This window comes from Leptinotarsa decemlineata, unplaced genomic scaffold (assembly GCF_025532065.1).
Source record: "Leptinotarsa decemlineata unplaced genomic scaffold, Ldec_3_MD MMD2_tig00026314_RagTag_RagTag, whole genome shotgun sequence".
Taxonomy (NCBI): Eukaryota; Metazoa; Arthropoda; class Insecta; order Coleoptera; family Chrysomelidae; genus Leptinotarsa; species Leptinotarsa decemlineata.
Window position 1 is genome coordinate 6,842,641 of NW_027412684.1, and position 20,090 is coordinate 6,862,730.

At 35.9% G+C, this 20,090-nt stretch overlaps 1 protein-coding gene across 1 annotated transcript; it reads right to left on the reverse strand.

The window, feature by feature from the left end:
* Nucleotides 1-5,050: 5,050 nt before the first annotated feature.
* LOC111502415 (glucose dehydrogenase [FAD, quinone]) lies at nt 5,051-16,955 on the reverse strand. Its single transcript, XM_074181563.1, has 5 exons — nt 16,808-16,955; nt 10,697-10,819; nt 8,872-8,982; nt 6,660-6,878; nt 5,051-6,583 (listed from the first exon to the last, which is right to left on the reverse strand). The coding sequence occupies exons 2-5, from the start codon at nt 10,791-10,793 to the stop codon at nt 5,118-5,120; spliced, it is 1,893 nt and encodes a 630-aa protein (XP_074037664.1). The 5' UTR covers nt 10,794-10,819; nt 16,808-16,955; the 3' UTR covers nt 5,051-5,117.
* Between the last annotated feature and the right edge of the window lie 3,135 nt (nt 16,956-20,090).

Here is a 20,090-nt window from a genome sequence, read left to right on the forward strand (position 1 = left end):
TACCTACTACAGTACTACCCGCCTCGAACTGGTGTATTCAATATGCGGGATAATAATTTTTCGATAAATTGTTCTAGGTACTGTGCGAAAACCTCAACTTCCAACTCATTAACAATAAATAACCCTTCAATTCTTCACATTTGGCATATCTCAGAGTTTGAATCACAAACTGAAATTGAGGACTGAAGCCCTCGCGACAGTAATTTAAAAATGATGAAATTGTATGATAAGATTCAATAAAAAAAAGGTAACAGAAAGGTTTCAGAGTCTTGAGTAAATTATCGTAACCTTGGTTACTAAGGTTCCTGGTACTAAGAAAATATTCTATTCACATTTTTACCAACAATGGATAGAACTGCATCACACCAAACCAGTGGATTCACTAAAAAAATTAATACACCAGTATCCAAGAATTTACGTTCAGGTCAAAAATCAGAGAATTTCCTATTGAATTCAACACTACTCATACAGGAGATTCTAAATTATCATATTTGTAATAAAACCACGATTCAAATAATCGAAACTTGATGGATGGACCAACTATTAGAGTATAACCCTGTTACGAATTTCAACGAATTTTATTTAAAAAAAAATATGTTAAAAATATCTGTTTGGCCGATAACCAGCTGTCGCACCCCTACGAATGACAACCCTCAGAAGTCGAAACTTGTGCGAGTTAAGGATTAACGATCGTTCAGACTAGGGCTTGAACCACCGACTAACACGACAGTCAATTCGAGTGAGTGAACAAAGCACCCACGTCGAACCGCCTGGCTACCGACCGCCATGTGTCTCAAATCATCATCAAATGATTGAATTGAAGAGGTATATTTTTAGGAGAGAATAATTTTTGGAAAAGAAAGGTTTTGGCTTTCTACTTCTTCATCGTGATTCAAAAAATGTGGAAATCTTCCAAAAAAAGGAAAGAAGCAATCAATTTCAAAAATCAACTCTTCACAAAGATGTGTAGATCATGCCAAGAACTAACTTTCAGACACCCACTCTGGAAGAAAAAATCATCGTTCCGAAAGAGCTATATCATATAAATATTAAAGTACAGGAAATAAACATACTTTTGAAACAAACACTTTTAGATGAACGCTGAATTAAACGAAAACCATTTTATCTATTTCCTTTGTACTCCAAACATTCGTAATGTAATCGAATTAGATATCACTTATAGGATTTCTACACAATATAAATAATGAATGAAGTAAAATGTCACTTACATGGAACAGTGTCATCCTCACTGGTAGACACCCGGATGTTTCACAGTAATACACTTGCCTTATTGGCTCTTAGTACCAAATACGGATAACATTATAAGAAAACACACTCAATTCGTTCATAACTTCATAACTTTTTATCACGGTAATGGGTCAAATCCAATCATGTCATCGATGACAGTACGTAAATGACATTTATTCGCTTATTCGATAAAATCCCAGCCAAAGGCATCTTGTTTGAATCGAAAGGGTTTCTTTTTAGGAGAGAATAATTTATGGGAAACAAATGTTTTGACTTTTTACTTCTCCATCCTGTGAATGATATCTAATTCGATTCCATCACGAATGTTAGGAATATAAACGAAATAGAAAAAATGTTTTTCGTAAAATTCACCGTTCATAGAAAGTATTTGTTTTCGAAAGTATTTTTCTGTCGTGTAATTCAACAAAAATTGTTGAATCGGAATGGTTTTTTTCATGTTTATGACTTCTAAAGGTGACTTCTGAAGGTGACTTCATTTCCCAAAAATCATCAAATGATTATTGATGATTTAAATTTTTCCAGTTCACTCGGAAGAGAGCTATGTTGCCCCAATTGCTATCGAAACCCTTAGTGTTTGCCCAAATCCGTTTCATTTTTTCATGGGACACGAATTTCAGAAGGTTTTTTCCAATTGAATAAATGAGAGAAGGAATCATGTGGCCTCGAACGATCTTAAGGTGCGTATTCACAAAAAAAGCGAGCACGAACGAGCATGAGCATGAGCACGTGCGAGCAGTGCTGCTTTCGTTGTATTGACTTTATTGAAAAAAAAATAAAAAGGAAAAAACTACGACATCTATCAGACAATGAATGAAAATTCCTGATTTACCAAAAACCAAGAACAGGATAGATTAAAGTACAATAAAGTAGACTGAAACTTTATAAATATTTAAAAAATTTTGAAAAGATAGCAAACCTTACGGAAAAAGTCCAATAAATATTTAAATACCTATAATCTTAAAGTAACGATTTTAGGGTTTGAAGTTTTATGACTCTATCCCGTTACATTTGCAACAAAACATTATCAAAATAAAATATGAATAAAAATATGAATAAACGGAGTAAAAATTATGCTCGCCTTATAACAGTTGAGATGAGACTAAAAAAAAGACAACAAAATTAATATTTATCCAAAATGTAAATATTATAACTATACCTGGTACGGTCCAGTTCACAAAACAACCCGATAATAATAATAATTGATTTTAAACTGTAAATACAAATTTTCCACCTGGCTGCCCGGCATAGTTGCATGCAGCAAACGGCGAGCAGTTTTGAAGATTAAAATCCCGTTCACACTAAACGACCGCGACAAGTATTTCCTTTGATGTACCACCTTCTTCTCGATCTTTTCTGAACGCGAACAAGCATACGCTCGCTCGCTCGCTAGCCCGTACTCACCAGACGATTATTGATGCAGAATGCTCGTTCACTCTTGTTCGCTCTTGTTCGCTCTTATTCGCTCGTGCTCGCTTTTTTTGTGAATACGCACCTTTACGTAAATTTGGTTTCCGTTACAACGTCGAAAATTTTTAAAAAGCTGATTTTGTTACTGTGGTCTAGCGAATTTAAATATTATGGAAGATAATATGGAATGAATTGAGTATTTTTGAAAAATTGAGTTTCCAACGACATCTATTGAAAACATGTTTCCACTAGGCAAATTATTGTCATCAAATAATGGCAATCAGATGGCATCCGTGTTAGGAATCACACGTTGAATGGTAAGACTTTGTTAGTCCTTAGCTTGCACAAGTTTTGACTTCTGAGGGTTGTCGTTCGTAGGGGTGCGACAGCTGGTTAACGGAGAAACAGATTTAAACAGATGAGTGTCATGAAATAATATCCAGTGTCAGTTATAGTGTTATTGAATTTTATCTCTATGCTCACCTCCGATTTAGTTGTAAAATTTAGTTTTAGTCATCCTCTGAAGAAGCAACTTGGTAAGCGAAACGCACGTCGATACAGTGTTTTTGTTCTACCGTTCGAAAAGTGTTTTCAATAGAATAATTTCTTGAATATTACTGGAGTTTTTTCCCAACACTATACCGTAATTTTTTTTCAACACCTTGATACGTGTTTCGATCACCAAGTAATCATCTTCAAGAGGAAGATCTAACTGTTTGATCTTGTTAAAATAACGGTTTGGTGTTGAGAAAAACTCTAGTAATATTCATTACTAAACCAAAGGTTCCAAACATTGCATCACAAGAATAATTCCTTGTTTCAGAGCTTCATGAGAACTTGGGTATGTAACTTTCCTAATAGGGGTTAGGGTTAGGTCCAAAGTGAGTGGGTCTATTCAACTCTCCACCACAACCCACAAGGGTTTATTGTGGCTCACACCTATTCACACTCGACCAAATAAACCCAGATTTTCAACGAAGCCAATTAGTTTGTATGGTGAGTGCTCTTTCAGGGCAGATGGTAAGAGTACGGCTCTGCCGAACTCTAAAAACCTGATTCGGTCCCCAGCGAGGAAGGCACAAAGTATATGCTCTGCTGTTTCATCGTTGATGAAGTAGTCGGATAGTCAAGGTGCAAGATTCCCACCTTGATACCCGCGACAACCTTTCCATATAAGGGTTTTTGCACATCAGCTACACCTGACGATGCCTTAGATTCAACCGTGCAGGGCTTTTTCGCCTCTGGTTTTGGTGAATCATCACTTGAGCTCAAACGTTTGCTAACCTGCTCATGGGAGGTTTCTTCTTCTGCCTGAGACAGATTCTGCTTATGCCGCTCGAAAATTTTCTGCAAGGCGGTTTCATAAGGTACCCCGCTTTTGAGGAGACGACTCAGTCGTTTCCTGGCTGCACCACCAATCCTTTTTTTAGGTTCAGTTATTGAATGAGGGGTTGGAGAGTTGAGAAGCTCTCGCTACTGATATAAATTTACAGGAAGGTTAGTTGGAGTCATAAGCTCGTCATCCATCTCCTCTGTAGACTCAGCATTAGAAAAAAAATTTAAGTTTACTCTGTCCATAAAAGTTCCACGAGTAGCTAGGGAAACAAGATCAATCACAGCAGAGCCCCGCATTACCGTGACAAGGCGATGCTACGACGAGAGGGCGCCCGGTATCTCGAAGGTTCCGTAGAGACACCTGATAGGCTCAGTGTCATTCATCCTCTCGGCACGAATACACACACCTTTGGATTAGGCAATCGTTGGGATACCATTCAGTTAGGGAATAACTGAACCACAAGTGATTCTGTCATTCCCGTATTCAGCGGAGTTACGTGGAAGCAGGCATCCAACCCACACATCCCAAACCAAAAACAGGATGCACAGTGGTTCAGGCAGTGAAAGATGAACAAGGACATGCAACCCGCCCTTTCCTAATATATCTAATAATCTTTTTCACTGTTTTTTTGGGTTTATAACCTTCCACAATCTGAAAAAATAAAAGATGGATCAATAGTGAATCTGCTGAAGTGTAGTAAAGGGTGAACTTAAAAGTTCACCTCGAAAAGTTACTGCGTAATATGAACTACTGGATAGTCCAATCAGTCCGTAACTTGTCGTGTTCTTAAATTTTACCCACAATTTTTTTTTCAGTTTTCAGTAGTTTATATTACCCAGTAACTTTTTGAGGTGAACTTTTCAGTTTGCCCTCTACTACACTACAACAGATTCTCTATTGATTTATCTTTTATATTTTCAGATTGTGGAAGCTTATGAACCCAAAAAAGCAGTAAAAAATATTGAGTTCTCCACAAAAAATGTCGTTTAAAGAATATCAAATATTAATTATCAATGGCACATAAAGTAAAACACTCTCTTACTATTACGATATATTTTCAAGCAATATCTAGATTTGGAATATTGTGACCCACGAGCGATAATATTCAAGCATACTGAGCTTTAATTACTTCAGATATTTTTTCACCTATCATCATGCACGTCCCACTTGGAGGTCTAGCTACAGTAGTGGGAAAGACACTAGAATCCGCAATTCTCAATCTCTTGATTCCAAACACTTCTAGATTATTATTAACCACTGCTCCTTTCTGTGGATCGGTACCCATGGGACACGTACCTGTGGCATGGTATCCGAAAGAACTGGTTTGTCTCAAAAAGCAATGCCAGTACTCCTTAGACAGAAATTTTTCGTGTTGACAACCAGGAACTGGGCTCCCCTCATATTTAACCCTGAGTTTTTTGAATGGAGTAGTTTCTATCAGTTTGAAAACCAACTCGATACCTTCATACATCACATTAATATCTTTATTTCCAGCGTCTGAGAAATAGTTCAAATCTATCAAAGGATAGTCGAAGGGACTATTGGATTTCAGTCTGACGGTACCTTTCGAGTGGGGGTTGAGTAGAAATACAAGAAGTTGTATGGCATTCGTTGTGTTACCCCATACTGCCTGGTATGTATCTTTTCTCCAGTTGTTTACTTTGATTTCCAGTTCTGTAGGTGCAGTTGTCTGGCAGTATAGCTCGAAATCGGAGAAGTCTGTATGTTCATTCAAATAAGACTTATACCACCCCACTCCTTGAGAAGTAGATGCTGTTGTTAGAGCGCCAACACCATGCAAATAATCCTGAATTCTTTCCGCTTGCGTTTGAGCAGGTGAGTAAATTTTAGAAGAAAAGATTAGGGAGTTAGTAACGACATCGTCTATGAATGCACTGCCAACTTCCAAATTCGCTATAACATCTATTCCTTTCCCTCTCAGATGGTTCTTCGGTCCGATACCGGAAAGCATAAGAATTTTAGGGCTGGAGAAAACTCCTGCTGAAAGAATAACCTCTCTTTTTGCCTCAACGTAATATATTTTGCCATGACGGGTGAACGTTACCCCTTTGGCAACCTTAGTACGCTTATCAATTTCTATCTTGGTCACAAAGCTCTCTGTGGAAATATTTAAGTTCCTTCGATCCAAGACTGGTTTCAAAAAAGCAGCACTTGTATCGTGCCGTCTACCATTTTTTGTATATAGCTGAAAAGCTGACACAACTTGGCTATATGGTCCATTACAATCAGAGACGTTGAATCCTAGTTTTCGATTGGACTCAAAGAATATACCAGTCAGTTGGTCTGGTGGCAGACTTTCTTCGACGTTCAAAGGCCCTTCGGTTCCATGGTAATCTTCATCGATAGGTGTCCACGGATTTCTGTGGTCAAATTTTTCTGACTTTTTGTATAATGGCAAAACGTTTTCGTAGGACCATGAAGGATCTTTCAGAATCTTTGCCCAATTTTTCAAAACTGCTGGATCAGCATGGTTATAAATACCTCCATTGATTAATGTTGTACCGCCAAGTCCTTTTCCTTGAGAAGTGCTACAAAGTTGGTTGACCTTACCTGGTAATGAAACAAAAAGAAATAGGTAAAAGAGTCGTTGATGTCTTCCAAATAACTGAATGATTTTTCGATTTACCTAAACATGCAGTAGTTTGTGGTACACTTGTGAATCCCCAATTGTACTCGGAAAGAAGAGATGGAAAAGTATAAGTGGGAAACTGAATGAAATCATAATTGGGCCATTTCCCAGCCTCCAATAATAAAACCTTGAACTTTCGAATTTCTGAAAGTCTACTAGCTATTACTGCTCCTGTGGTTCCTCCTCCTATTATTACAAAGTCGAAGGATCCGTATTCTGAAAATCAACAAAAATATCATATGATACAGATGGAATCATTTCAAACTTCAATTTTTATTCTATGTAAAAAATATGTGAGGAGTATAATGATCGTAAGAATCGTGTATATGATCATTATAATTATATATTTTTTATTTTTAATATCGCAAGTATGTAAAATATTTACTTTGATAAATACATTATAAAAAAAGTAGCAAACTTCAGAGAAAAATAGGATATCTGGTTGTCGAATTAAATTAAATTTTCCTGCAGCTGAAAAAGCAAATGCGCCACTGGAATCAATGAAGTCGCCTCGGAGCGCCAATTAATTTTTATTGTTGTATTTATTTTATTTTTATCGTTGTCTTAAAATTGTATATGTTGTAAATCAATCTTGGGATATTGACCAATACATGATGAAAATTTGTAACCGCAACACGTGTTCCGGTTTTATGAACTGTCCAGTAAAAATATCACAATAAAGTGTTACTTGAATAGGTTATCTAATTATCTCCAATCACATAAAAAATCACAAATGAGGATACAGGTAGCAGTCATCACACCACTGCCCTCAGCAATCTGCGGTATTGATCAGAAAAAAAAAATCGTTGGGAGTAGTATCCACATATTTACCTACTCAGGTTAAGCTACGCCCAATATTTTTATTTTCTTTATCTGATCAATACCGTAGAATGTTGAGGAGAGTGGTATGATGACCGCTATATAGGACCTAACAAATCATTTTTTTGTTTTCAATACATTATCTACATCATTATTATTTTCTTTGATAAAATCGTTCAACATGAAAAAAAATTACTTATTTTATTTCCATTCAGTTTGTACAGTTTGGAATTGAATCAGATATCATTCATAGAATTGCTACACAATATAGTACATGTTTGTGTCTGAAAGTTACTTCTTTGCATGAACTACTCATGTTTGAATAAATTTAATTTTGAAATCATCTACTTTCTTCCTTCCTTTTGAAGATTTGGATTTTTTTTTATGAAAATAAAGAAGTAGAAAGCCAAAATGTTGTTTTTCTCAAAAGTTATTCTCTACTAAAAATATACCCCTTTCAATTTGTGTTCAATAGTATCATCTAGATTGTTTTGAAGATGAAGATAGATTTGCTTTTCGAAACATTACGTTTCTTATGAAGATGGTTTCTTATTATTTGAGTATTTTGTAGTGAATAAGTTTAGAATACCTTGGATAAATTTTCTGTTGGTTTAGCGCCAGACATAGTAGTCTGCCTTACTATACTTGCGATACCTGATGAAAATCCATAACTTATTTCAATACCACTTTATTGTGGTTTACAAAACCACAAAATGTGTTTTGGTATATAATAGCTTCATCGAACGTTGTCGTTGTAACCAAACTCTTCTATATACTAACAATTCCAGATAACGACCAAAACCTTCATCTGTGTTTATGTAGAAACCAGTTGAAATTTTTAAATATCATAACAGAAAATTATTCCAACTCAACAAATGGACATGTATAATATAAAAATAACTTGAATCATATGACAACTCAATGACTAACAATTTTACCTGAGCTTAGGTGAAAACTCTCACTATGAAACATATAATAAACTAACTAACAATTTCCCCATCAGAAAACAGATTCAGAAACTGTCTAGTGAAAATTTCACGAAAAGTGTAACTCTTTTTTCTACTTGTTCAGATTTACAATATATATTTTTTAGGGTGTGAGAGAAATTCAAGAATCAATGAAAAAATATTTGCAAAAAACAAGAACCAACTAACTTACTTTAGCTGAAATATGAAAGCATCTTCAATAAACTGACAGTAATCTAGACACTTATGTTCACAAATTTTAGTTTAATTGTCAATGAATTTTTTGATTTCTAACAATTATTGGTGATACCTAAAGCAACTGATTTCAACATTGCTTCAAGATATGAAGACAAATCTATCTTGAATTGTTGATTAACCAGTAATACCTGAATTATTTAAGTATAAACATATCAATAGAAAGTCACCTATAACTTTGTTGTCAGTAGGCGCATACATTTCAGCACTGGTGGGTAATTTATAGGTGGACACATTGGCTAATCCTTCTTCAATCAGCCTACCTAAATATTCAATTGTCCCTGGAAAAAAATAAAAATGATAAATTAATATTCAAACCATGTCATCAACATCATAAAAGACAGTGACTGATTTTTTATTGTTGCAAATTAGTACGGACTTTGGTAGCGCTATTGTTATTCTGAAAGAAGTTAGAAGAAATGAAGGAAACGGAAGGAATAGAGAAAATAATTTCAAAAACAAGAGAGAAAAAAAAATAATTAGAGAAACAATAATAGAGGAAAAAGTCTGCACCTCTCGCAAAAAAGGGAGAATAGGGGGAATGAAGTCGAGAGCTTTTGAATAAATTCAGCCAAGATCTTCCGTGAAAAATAGCTGAAAAGACCAACAAGTCTGAGTGATGAAGTTAGAGATTAGACATTTAACATTAGAGTAAGAGATACTGAAAGTGAGTTGGAAAAATCAACAAACGTTTTATAGAACATAATCCCGGAATCATGGATCGAGACCACTAGAATCTTATATCTTCACTCTAGCTCTTGAAGGACAATCATCGTTGAGGATCGAAGCAGTAGCCAACGATAACAACTAGTCTAAAAAATGACCACTGAAGATGCACACTGCCGATATTGGACTTGTCCAGATAACGACAGTTTTTATTGAGCAACCGCACTAGTTTTAGTACGGAGAGATCTCACTGAAAATACTTAAAAACATTCCAGAAAGCATATAAAATGATCATTCGAAGATTGGGAATCCTCAAACATACGAAAGGAACAACAATAGTTGAAATAAATATATCACAGCCAACTTAAGAGCAAACATCAGCAAAAAGTTCCCACTGATGAAATTGAGTAGAAATTTTCTACAATAGTCTGAAGTTCAGAAAAATATCAAAAATAAGAAGTATCCAACTACTGATTATCTTTCTACCCTTGCACTAGATGAAATGTACGAAGTTGTCTGAAGAATCAACACTGGAAGGATAACAAGAGTTCAAGTGAAAGAAATTTACCGAAGCAGAGCGAAAAAGAAATGCTAAAAAACACTGATTATGAATATCGTCTGAATATTATTTGGGGAGGTACTTAAGTTATTCCTGGCATTTATGGGTGTTCACTACCTTGATCTGAGATAAAAAATTAAATTAATCGAATAAAAAATTTGGTGGTTTGTCCTTCTTACTTGAATTAGTTCAATCGTTTTGATTCTAGAAGAGTGAAATACCATAAATGCCAGGAATATTGGTAATGACATTTTAAAAATATGGGATTTTCAATGTCCATAGAAAGTAACTTCTAACATGTAATTGGAATGAATAGGTGAATAGGTTGAGCAATTAGTGAAATCTCGAAGTCTCAGGAGCGACTGAGCAAATTTTCAAATAATATCTTATTGGAGTGAGGTTTACCCATTTTTTTTAGATTAATGCATAGTTGATTGAAGGATATCACCTTTCAATTCCAATAAGTTGACTGTATAAAGTTATGTGTAAAACATTTTTTCTTGTTCACCCTAAAGACTACCAGATATTTTAGCAAAATCAACAAAATTTCTATTTTGGACGCCCAATATTTCATTCCAATTTGGCACATTATCCATAAAATTAGTACACAGTTGAATACAAAATCAACAAAATAGAATCTGATACGGATTCTGTAGTACACCCATGCTCGTATATTCAAATGAGAATTAAAATATCTTGTGTCATTTATTCAATCACGCATCAGTTACTCAGTAGAGAAATTAATAAAAATTCATTGCCTGAAATCTTACCTGGGTTATTTTGACTAGCCACGCCATGGCATTTACTTGGATTCATAAGTGAGACGATGCAACATAATGTTAACTTGATTATGTGAGTATTCAACATGGTTATGAAGTTGTGCTATAAACAGTCTGCAACAAAAAAACAGTTCCAATGAACGTGTTTCTTGAATTGGTTATATTATCGAAATTGTGCGCATCAAATGAAAACATAAGCAGGCGTCTATCGAAGTAACTTGCATTTATCATATAATCGACCAGTTCAAAGAAACACATCATTCATTCAAAAAGTAGGTTTACCTGATATGGGGATCTACATGGTGATCAGAAACAAACTGGAATGGTTTCACTATAAACAATAGGTTGTTTTAAAAAGTTTTTTCCTTTTTATAATTAGGAACTATAACTAACTACAAAGTATAATGAAATAGCAGAAATAACATATTTTACAATGAACACATATTATATCTGGAAAAAATACTAATGAAATGCAGTCAAATAATGAAATTGGTTAGAGAAAGTATATGTTGAAAACGAATTCAAGTGTAATAGAAATGAAATGCAAACTATGAAATTCCACTAATTAAAATGTTTTCAATTGATACTTTTCTAATGGAATAATGTTTCTTTATTTTTTCTAGAATTGAATTATATATAATGATCCAATCATGATATATCGACTTTTTTCCAAAATTTGTTTGTATCTTAATTTGTGATAGTACCTAATTTAGTTTGTCTTCTGTCATGATTGTGAATATGTCCAATTAGAAATATTTAATTTTCTGATTGATTCGGTCGTTACTTGATGAAGATCCATAGTAATTTCATAAACTACACTTTACGATCTGATCTTCACAAACTTTATGTTCAAAAAATATATCACGACATGATTCGCTGGCACAGTAGCTTTATTAAGTGATTTGAATCACATGTGATATATTTTTCAAATAAAGTTTGTGGAGATCAAACGGTGAGGTGTCGTTTTTGAAAAAAAAAAGAAAAGATACAAGTTGATTTCTTTGTGTTATTTTTAACAGAATGAATGAAGCAGTTAATTTTGAGTTTATAGAGCAAATTCAAGTCCAATAAAAAGTTTGGTTCGTATGAGTTCGATGTTGGTTCCATATATGGTAATTTATAAATGCTACTTATTATCTGGTTTCGTGATATTTTCAGAGGTTTGATTATAGATTTACTTGCTGTTACCCGAACAGAAATAAGATTTATTTATTTAAAATTTGGGATACACCAGGTAAATACCCATAGAAGCATCCACTGATAGTAGTGGTTACAGAGACAAGAAAAAATACAAATTAATGAATTAATAAATTTCGTACACACTAAGCAATTTTTTTTGCTATGTGTTGAATATTCTTTTCATCGTTATTTTAAAGGAATTCAACGTAATAGAGAAAACATTTACATTACTACAATATTTGTTGAAAGAATCACACATTCTAGTAATTGGGGAGTTTTTACCCAAATTTGTGCTGAAATTCGGACTAGCAAGTAATTTTCTGTTTCTAGTGTTCCTATGAGGAACGTGATAAGAAATCATTGATACTAAATTGGGTGAGTCATAACAGTTTGTTATAATTTTATAAATAAAAACTAAGTCGGTTATTATCCTTCGTTGTTCTAGAAGCTGTATTGCAAATGTGAATAAATGAGGGTGAAATATATATTTTTAAAAAATTTCAAAGGTATAAAGTTTCTAATTTTGCAAAAAATTCCAATAAGATGAGTGAATAATACTTATTGAATTTATTCGAAACACGCGCCATTTGAATCAGTATATTTTTATTTCATCAGTTCGGACTTCCATTGTCTGATATAATATAAATTGATTTGAAATCCCTGAAAAAAAAATTAAAAAGATCAACCGAAAATAACTATTTTATTAAACAACAAACTGAAATTACAAAGAAATAACATACAAGCAACAACCAAAAAAATAAAACATGAAATATTGATCTATTCCATCACTTTCACAATAGAGAAGGAAATCCACAACGAATTGCTTTTTTAGACGTATTGGTGAAGAGGACCGACACTAAATGGAAAACATCTGTTTATCGAAAACCCACTCACACAGGATAGTATCTGAACCAGAAATCCAACCACCATCAATCGACTAAGAATGGAATCATCAAGACTCTACTAGACCGTACTTTCGGGCTCTGTAAGACAAAGGAAGGTCTTGAAAAGGAACTAGGCATCATTAAAAATGACCTTCAACGGAATGGTTACTCCAGAGTGATGGTAGAACAGGCTTTAGCTAGAAGGAAGCAAGAGCTACACAAGGAAGAGAAGCCTCCACAACCAGTACTTGTACTTCCCTACATCAGAGGATTATCGTAAAGGATAAGATGTCTTGGATCCAAGTATAACATCAGGACCTGCTTCAGATCTGGGAACACTATCCGTAGCAGCTTCACAAAAACCATGCCACCAAACGCGGACTGCGATTCCAAGAATTGCATTTACCGGATACCCTGCGAGTGTGGAGAATCATACATCGGTGAAAGTAAGAGGCCATTGAAAATTCGCATCGCTGAGTACAAGAAACACACACAGCGAGGAGAAACCAGCAAATCCGGAATAGCAGAACATGTTTGGACTCATCAACATAGCTGATCAACAAGCTGAAACAAGGAACACTGGTTAAGGAGAAAATTCAAGGAAGCCGCGTATATGTTATCCAACCTCTAATCAAGTGGAAAACGACCAACTCCCGCCAAACGGTCATCTCCCGCTAAAACCACTGAAGCGGAGAGGGGGAAGAGGGGATAGGTGAAAGCACTCGAATGACCTATAAATAGTCAGATCGCGGAGGAATAAGTCCAGTTATCACCCAAAGACGATTGTGGATACTAACAATCGAAACGTCGTGACATAACTTGGTTTGGAGTCTTTTAATTTTCATTCTCATCTCTTTAAGGATTGAGCATGGGTGTAACATTTGACTAGTTCAGGCTGTGGGTGCCACTGGGTCCTAGTTTTTTAATTTTTTTTTTAGGTATTTCAAATCAATTTATATTAGACAATAGAAGATCGAACTGATGAAATACATCACGAAACATTGTCAACCACCTTCAAACAAACAGTATATTTTTCCAACGTAACACAAGTCTATAAATTCCGTCAGCATAAAAATTGGATGTTTGGAATTCCATGAAGTCGACAAAGGCCGTTTTTCCCTGGTCCTGATTGGCGGAGGTTCTATCGATGAGAAATTTATCGAAGTTCTTGAAAACATGATAGTCGGTAGGCGAAAGATCTGGGGATTTGTGAAACGTGCGGACGGGCGTTCTCGTGAAGCAATTACCAGTACATTTCGTGGATTTCCTCACAAAAGGAATCTGCTGTGATGGTTTAGCCCGATTGCGGAGAGTTATAATGAATCACACCAGCCCACTGACCACCATACAGTAACCATGGTCTTTTTAGTGGATTTTTACCTTCGGGAAGTGCCAGGGTGCCTCATTAGTGCCCAACCACTGCCCTGATCGTCTTCTGTTGTAGAAGAGGAAACACTTTTCATCACACGTGACGATCTTTTCCAGAATATGATCGATTTGGTTGCCGAGAAGCAACGAACGAAAGAAAAGAAAAGGAAGAAAAAAAAAATTTATTGCCCAACAGATGAATCCATTTACATGACAATATATAATACAATAATGCAGTTTAAATAAAAGCTACTTAAGCTAAATATATAACAAAAGATTGACATATTAAGGATTTGAGAAATTAAGAGATAAATTTACATATATGATCGAATTAGGAAAAAAATATGACATATTAATTAATTATTATTTGTAAATAACATGAAATAAAGACAGTAAGCTAGATGATGGGTGGTTCAATTTTGGATAATATGGTCTTCAGTGGATCGAAATTAAAATCGCTATGATTGCAGTCGGTATATAATTTTTCCACATCAAATTTATAGAAGACACTTTCCCAAGGTTGAATCTAGTGAAAGGGGTTTAGAAGTGATCTGTCTACATGTAGTACCTTGAGGTACGTTGAAAGTAATTTGTTCTAGTAAAAAGGGTGTATCAATGGAACAATGCAAAATTTTGTATAACATAATAATACCTGATAAAATTCTACATTGCTTCAACAAAGGCAGACCGAATCTTTGAAGTAGTGTAGAGTGGTCAATTCCTCTAGCAGGGTACACGCCATCAGTTCAAAATGCAAAACACTTCAGAAAAAGGTTTCGCACATTTTTCAAGGTTTCCTTACGTACATTATAGAGGGGATACCAAATCAAAGTAGCGTACTCTAATAAGTCGTCTGCAAAAAGTGAGTTGCTACACGAAAGTTCGGAGATGAGATCATTTATGAAGATGAGGAAAAGCAGGGGTCTCAGATTGGAGCCCTGTGGCACACCGGATGGTGATAAGTATGGTGCAAACGAAAATCCATTATAATAAACAAAATTGGTTCTCCATCCAAATAAAAGCGTAGAAGTTGAGTTAATGAGAGGTTTGATCCATTTGAGCTATTTTCTCTAGTAAGAAGAAGTGACTAATTCTGTCGAAGACCTTTGCAAAATCTGTGTATATAACGTCAAGTTGCATTTTTCTGTTCATAACTTCTATCAAAAACTGCCTGATACTGCAGAGATTCGATACAGAAAGCCATGATGGTTTGGCTTGTGGCATTAGCTGGTCATACACAGATATCTCAAAGGCCTTCGAGAAGTTACACAGAATAGATATTGGTCTGTAGTTCTTAATATTCCCTGTGCAGATTTCTAAATATTTCCATCGTTCAGGAAAATGAGATGACAATGAATAAGCAAAAACCTGAGCAGAGTCCCTCACTGGGAAGCTGGGAATAAGATCATATCCAGAATTCATTTCATTTGGTAATTTCCTAAGTGAAAGTATTACTTGTTCCTCTGTGAAAGTTGTTATGAAAATATGTTCTCCTGTCATCTGTCATAGTATCAGAGTTGTACTCAAGATTTGGATGGTGGGAGAATACATTGATAAAGAACGCAGCAAAACCGTTTACTATCTTGAGGGGCATCTAGGATGGTGTCTTCCATAAATAATCTATTGGGTATTCTGGAAGATCCTTTTTTGTGTTGAACGAAATTCCAGAAGCTTTTGCGAACGTTTGGCTCAACAAAATGTTGGTAGTTATCATAAGCTACTTTCATTTGGTTTTTGATCTAACTTCTGATACGAGAGAAATCTAGGAAAAATCTGTCGTTGCCAGTTTTTTTATAGCATGATACACAATACCATTTCAATTTCAAACTCACTGCATACTTCATTTATATCAGTTATGTGATCTAAGAAGGCCCACTCAATGAAGTTTAGGTGTTGATACATTTCTTGAAAGTTTGCTTTTTTGAAGTTGTCGGATTCATTTTGACAACTGGTGGGGAAAAAAAGAAGAACAGACTTCGACACATGCCGATTTCTTGTCGATCGTTCGAATCGTGGGGCACCCACTTTTCGAGCTTTGTGACCTTTCCATTACGAATGGGAACTGGCGCCTAGTTCTTTCGCCATCCCACGCACCCTTTGTCATGGGTCAGTCTCCCCCAAGAACCTTAAATCCTCGTCCTGGATTACTGTGAGTCGACCACTTCAGGGATCATCTTCGAAACGAAATTTCGCAAACCACGTCAAACAGTGCGTTCATTGACACTATCTTTTCCAAATGACAGGTTAATTTTTGGACTGTTTCGGCAGCGCTTTGGTTCAATTTGAATTCATAGAGAAAACCGCTCAACGATATTATACAGAACAGAAAAGAGGTAGAAAGTTAAAATTAGGAAAAAAAATGAACAGCATCAATGCATAGAGTACAAAATTCTCTCTAGATCAGTATACACCACGACACGGCAGAGTAAATAATAACTGAGATATGGAGCTACGAAAACACATGAACTCAAAACGGACAAAACTTTTGAAACAACCTAATACTTTCTAGATCGATATTCCAGTGTCATTTAAAACTACCATTCACATTGTAATGTTACGAAATGTTGTGAAATTGTCTACAGATATGCAAAACAATGGAAATCATGTGGGTGCTTTTCACAAAACTTTGATACTCAATGCATGGAAAGAAACGGCATACAAAGTTACTTACCAAAAAATAGAAATTTTCACGTCACTAGTGAAATATAGGCAGAATAATCTATAAACAAACAAACTCAATGCACAACATGAAATAAATGAGTGCCATTGTCCGATGAAATTACCTAGTAATCTCTAGTACGTCTCATAATTGGATTTGGAATTAAAAAAAACCACTATAAATTTAAATACTTTGTTGACTAGCTTCGTGGCGTGTTTTCCATCTCTAAAATCGTTCTTTAATTCGTATGTTTTTCATTTGAATGTATGATTGTTGAATATAAAATGTGTTGCATGTCTTTCTTTGTAACAAATATAAAGAACGCGATATGTATAATTGGAATCTCTGTAGTAAAATGATTATTTTAAAACACTTACTTTTTCCACACCAGCTCACAAAAATAATGTCTCTCGACGCGCATTTTGCGAACCAAGTTAGCATCATAAGGAAATGACTAAAACGGAATTTTACTCATCACGGACACATTTGGTTCTATTTTTTCCTTCCTTCTTTGTAATAACTATTATTTGTGTTTTATTGTTACTATATATAATGTCAAGGCAAGGTCCATGTCTGGAAGGGTAGCTTGTAATATCCTCCAAAGCACAGTTGGTGCCTAAGGGAGCAGATGTCTGTCAACCCCAGTAAAACTGTGATAATCTCCTTCACCAGAAGAAGAAAATGGGACGATCTAACGCCACTTTCCCTCAATGGTGAGGTCATTCCATTTGGAACGGAGGTGAAATATCTTGGCATTGTCCTTGATAAAAAAACTCACCTGGAACGCTCACTTAGAGAAAGTTTTACACAAAGCCAGACTGTCCCTATCGACATATCGAAGGATTTGTGGTGAAACTTGGGGTTCAGGTCTCAAACAAATCTATTAGGTTTATGTGATGATTGTATGACCAATGATCACTTATGGTGCAATTTCGTGGTGACCGAAGGCTTTACAGAACTGTCAACTACGAACTGCCTTGTAAAGTACTGTTTCCGAGTAGAGTGGACTGAATACTCCAGGAGAAGGAAATATCAAGAGCAGATAATTGTTGGTTCACAGATGAATCTGTGAAACCGGAACCTTCCGGTTCCGGTGCAGGTGTTTTTAGTTGCAGACCCAGGACAGAGATATCAACCTGCCTAGGAACCTATGCGACTGTATTTCAAGCGGAAATTTACGCTATTGAATTGTGTGCGAAGAGATTGGAAGAATCCAACCTCATACACAAGTCAATAAAAATATTCTCGACAGTCAAGCAGCGTTGGAAGCTCTTGGCTCCTACCGAGCAACGTCTAAATTGGTAGCAAATTGCCAAAAACGACTCTCCTCGAGAGCAAGACTTAACAGATTGTCTCTGGTCTGGATTCCTAACCATACTGGCCTGAAAGGCAATGAGGCTGCTGACTCCCTTGCATAGAAGGGTGGTGCAAGCAGCTACATCGGACCAGAACCTGTCACTGGCATCACTTTAGCTTTGCCAAACAAACACCTGGATGGAAATAAGATTCATAGACTTCTGGCAGAATCTTCAAGGATTGGCTCACTTCAAGGCGTTTATTCACCCTTCGAAGCTTGATACCAAACAGTTGTTAGCCTGCAGTAGGGATGAACTACGATGTCTAACAGGCCTTCTTACAGGTCACTGTTATTTGAATCATCATATGCAGAAACTCGGACTGTCAGAAGACAGTGTGTGTAGCCTCTGTTTGGAAAATAATGGAACAGCAGAGCACATACTTTGTGTCTGCCCCGCTGGGGACCGAATCACGTTTTTAGAGTTCTGCAGAGCTGTACTCTTACCATCTGACCTGAACGACCACTCACCATACAAACTACTCGGCTTCGTTAAGAAGCTGAGTTTATTTGGTCGAGTGTGAATAGGTGTGAGCCATCATAAACCTTTGCGGGTTGCAGTGGGTGGTCGAGTAGACCTCACTCAGTTTGGACCTAACCTAACCTAATAATTTTTACACCATGATCTATCGCAATATATTTCTATTATTTTATTTTTATACAACATTTACAATGGTTCATACTAATTGCACTCGTAAGTATTTCCGTCAATTCTAAAAAATAACGTTATTGTTGCCATTATCTGTTTGGTTATTGTAACGACACTTTTATCATTACTGATGTGAGCATAATTTATTTATGGTGTCAATTATGTTGGTGCATCAGATATGAGTAAATAAAGTTATGCTTCTAATGAACTAGATATGGAAAAATATATCAGTACACCACCAAATTATATTTTTCATGTGCTTATATTCTACTCATAACTTTTTGAAATAATCGATGATCAGTTGAGAACATGAATGTAATATTTGGTAAAGAAAGGTTTTGCTTTCTACTCTCCATCTTCATACCAAAAACTGTTGCAATCTTTCAAAGAAAGGAAGAAATCAATGAAAGGTAAACTCTATATAGAAATGGGTAGATCATGCAAAGAAGTAACTTTCAGACACAAACTGTACCACACCGTCAGCGGCCATGGAGATTCTTCTAGGTCTACCTCCTCTCCACATTTTGCTGGAGAGGCTAGATGGACCAATTGCACATATCAATTCAATGCAGAGTGCATTGGTTGGTTGACACTGGAAGTATCAGCATTCTGGAACCCCTGAATTTTGCCTCCAACTGTCAACTACGAACTGCCTTATGAAGTACTATTCCCGAGTAGAGAGGACTGGATCCTGCGGGAGAAGGAAATATTAAGAGCAGATAGTTGTTGGTTCACAGATGGATCAAAAATACCTTCCGGTTCTAGTGTAGGTGTTTTCAGTCGCTGACCCAGGAAAGAGATATCAACCTGCCTAAGAACCTATGCGACTGTATATCAAGCGTAAATTCACGCCATTAGGAGAGATTGGAAGAATCCAACGTCATACACAAGTCAATAAAAATATTTTCGAGCAGTCAAGCAGCGTTCGAAGCTCTTGGCTCCTACCGAGCAACATCGCTTTATCTTTGCCAAACAAAGATTGAACCCTTGGACGGCAAAAAGATTTATGGACTTCTAGCAAAATCTTTCAGGATTGGCTTACTCCAAGGCGTTTATTCACCCTTCGAAGCTTGATATCAAATAGTTGTTGAACTACAGTAGGGATGAACTAGATGTCTAACAGGTCTTCTTACAGGTCACTGTCATTTGAATCATCATATGCAGAGACACGGACTGTCGGAAGACGTGTCGCCTCTGTTTGGAAAATTATGAAACAGCAGAGTACATACTTAGTGCCTGCCCCGCTGAGGACCAAATTAGGCTCTTAGAGTTTGGCTGTACTCTTACCATCT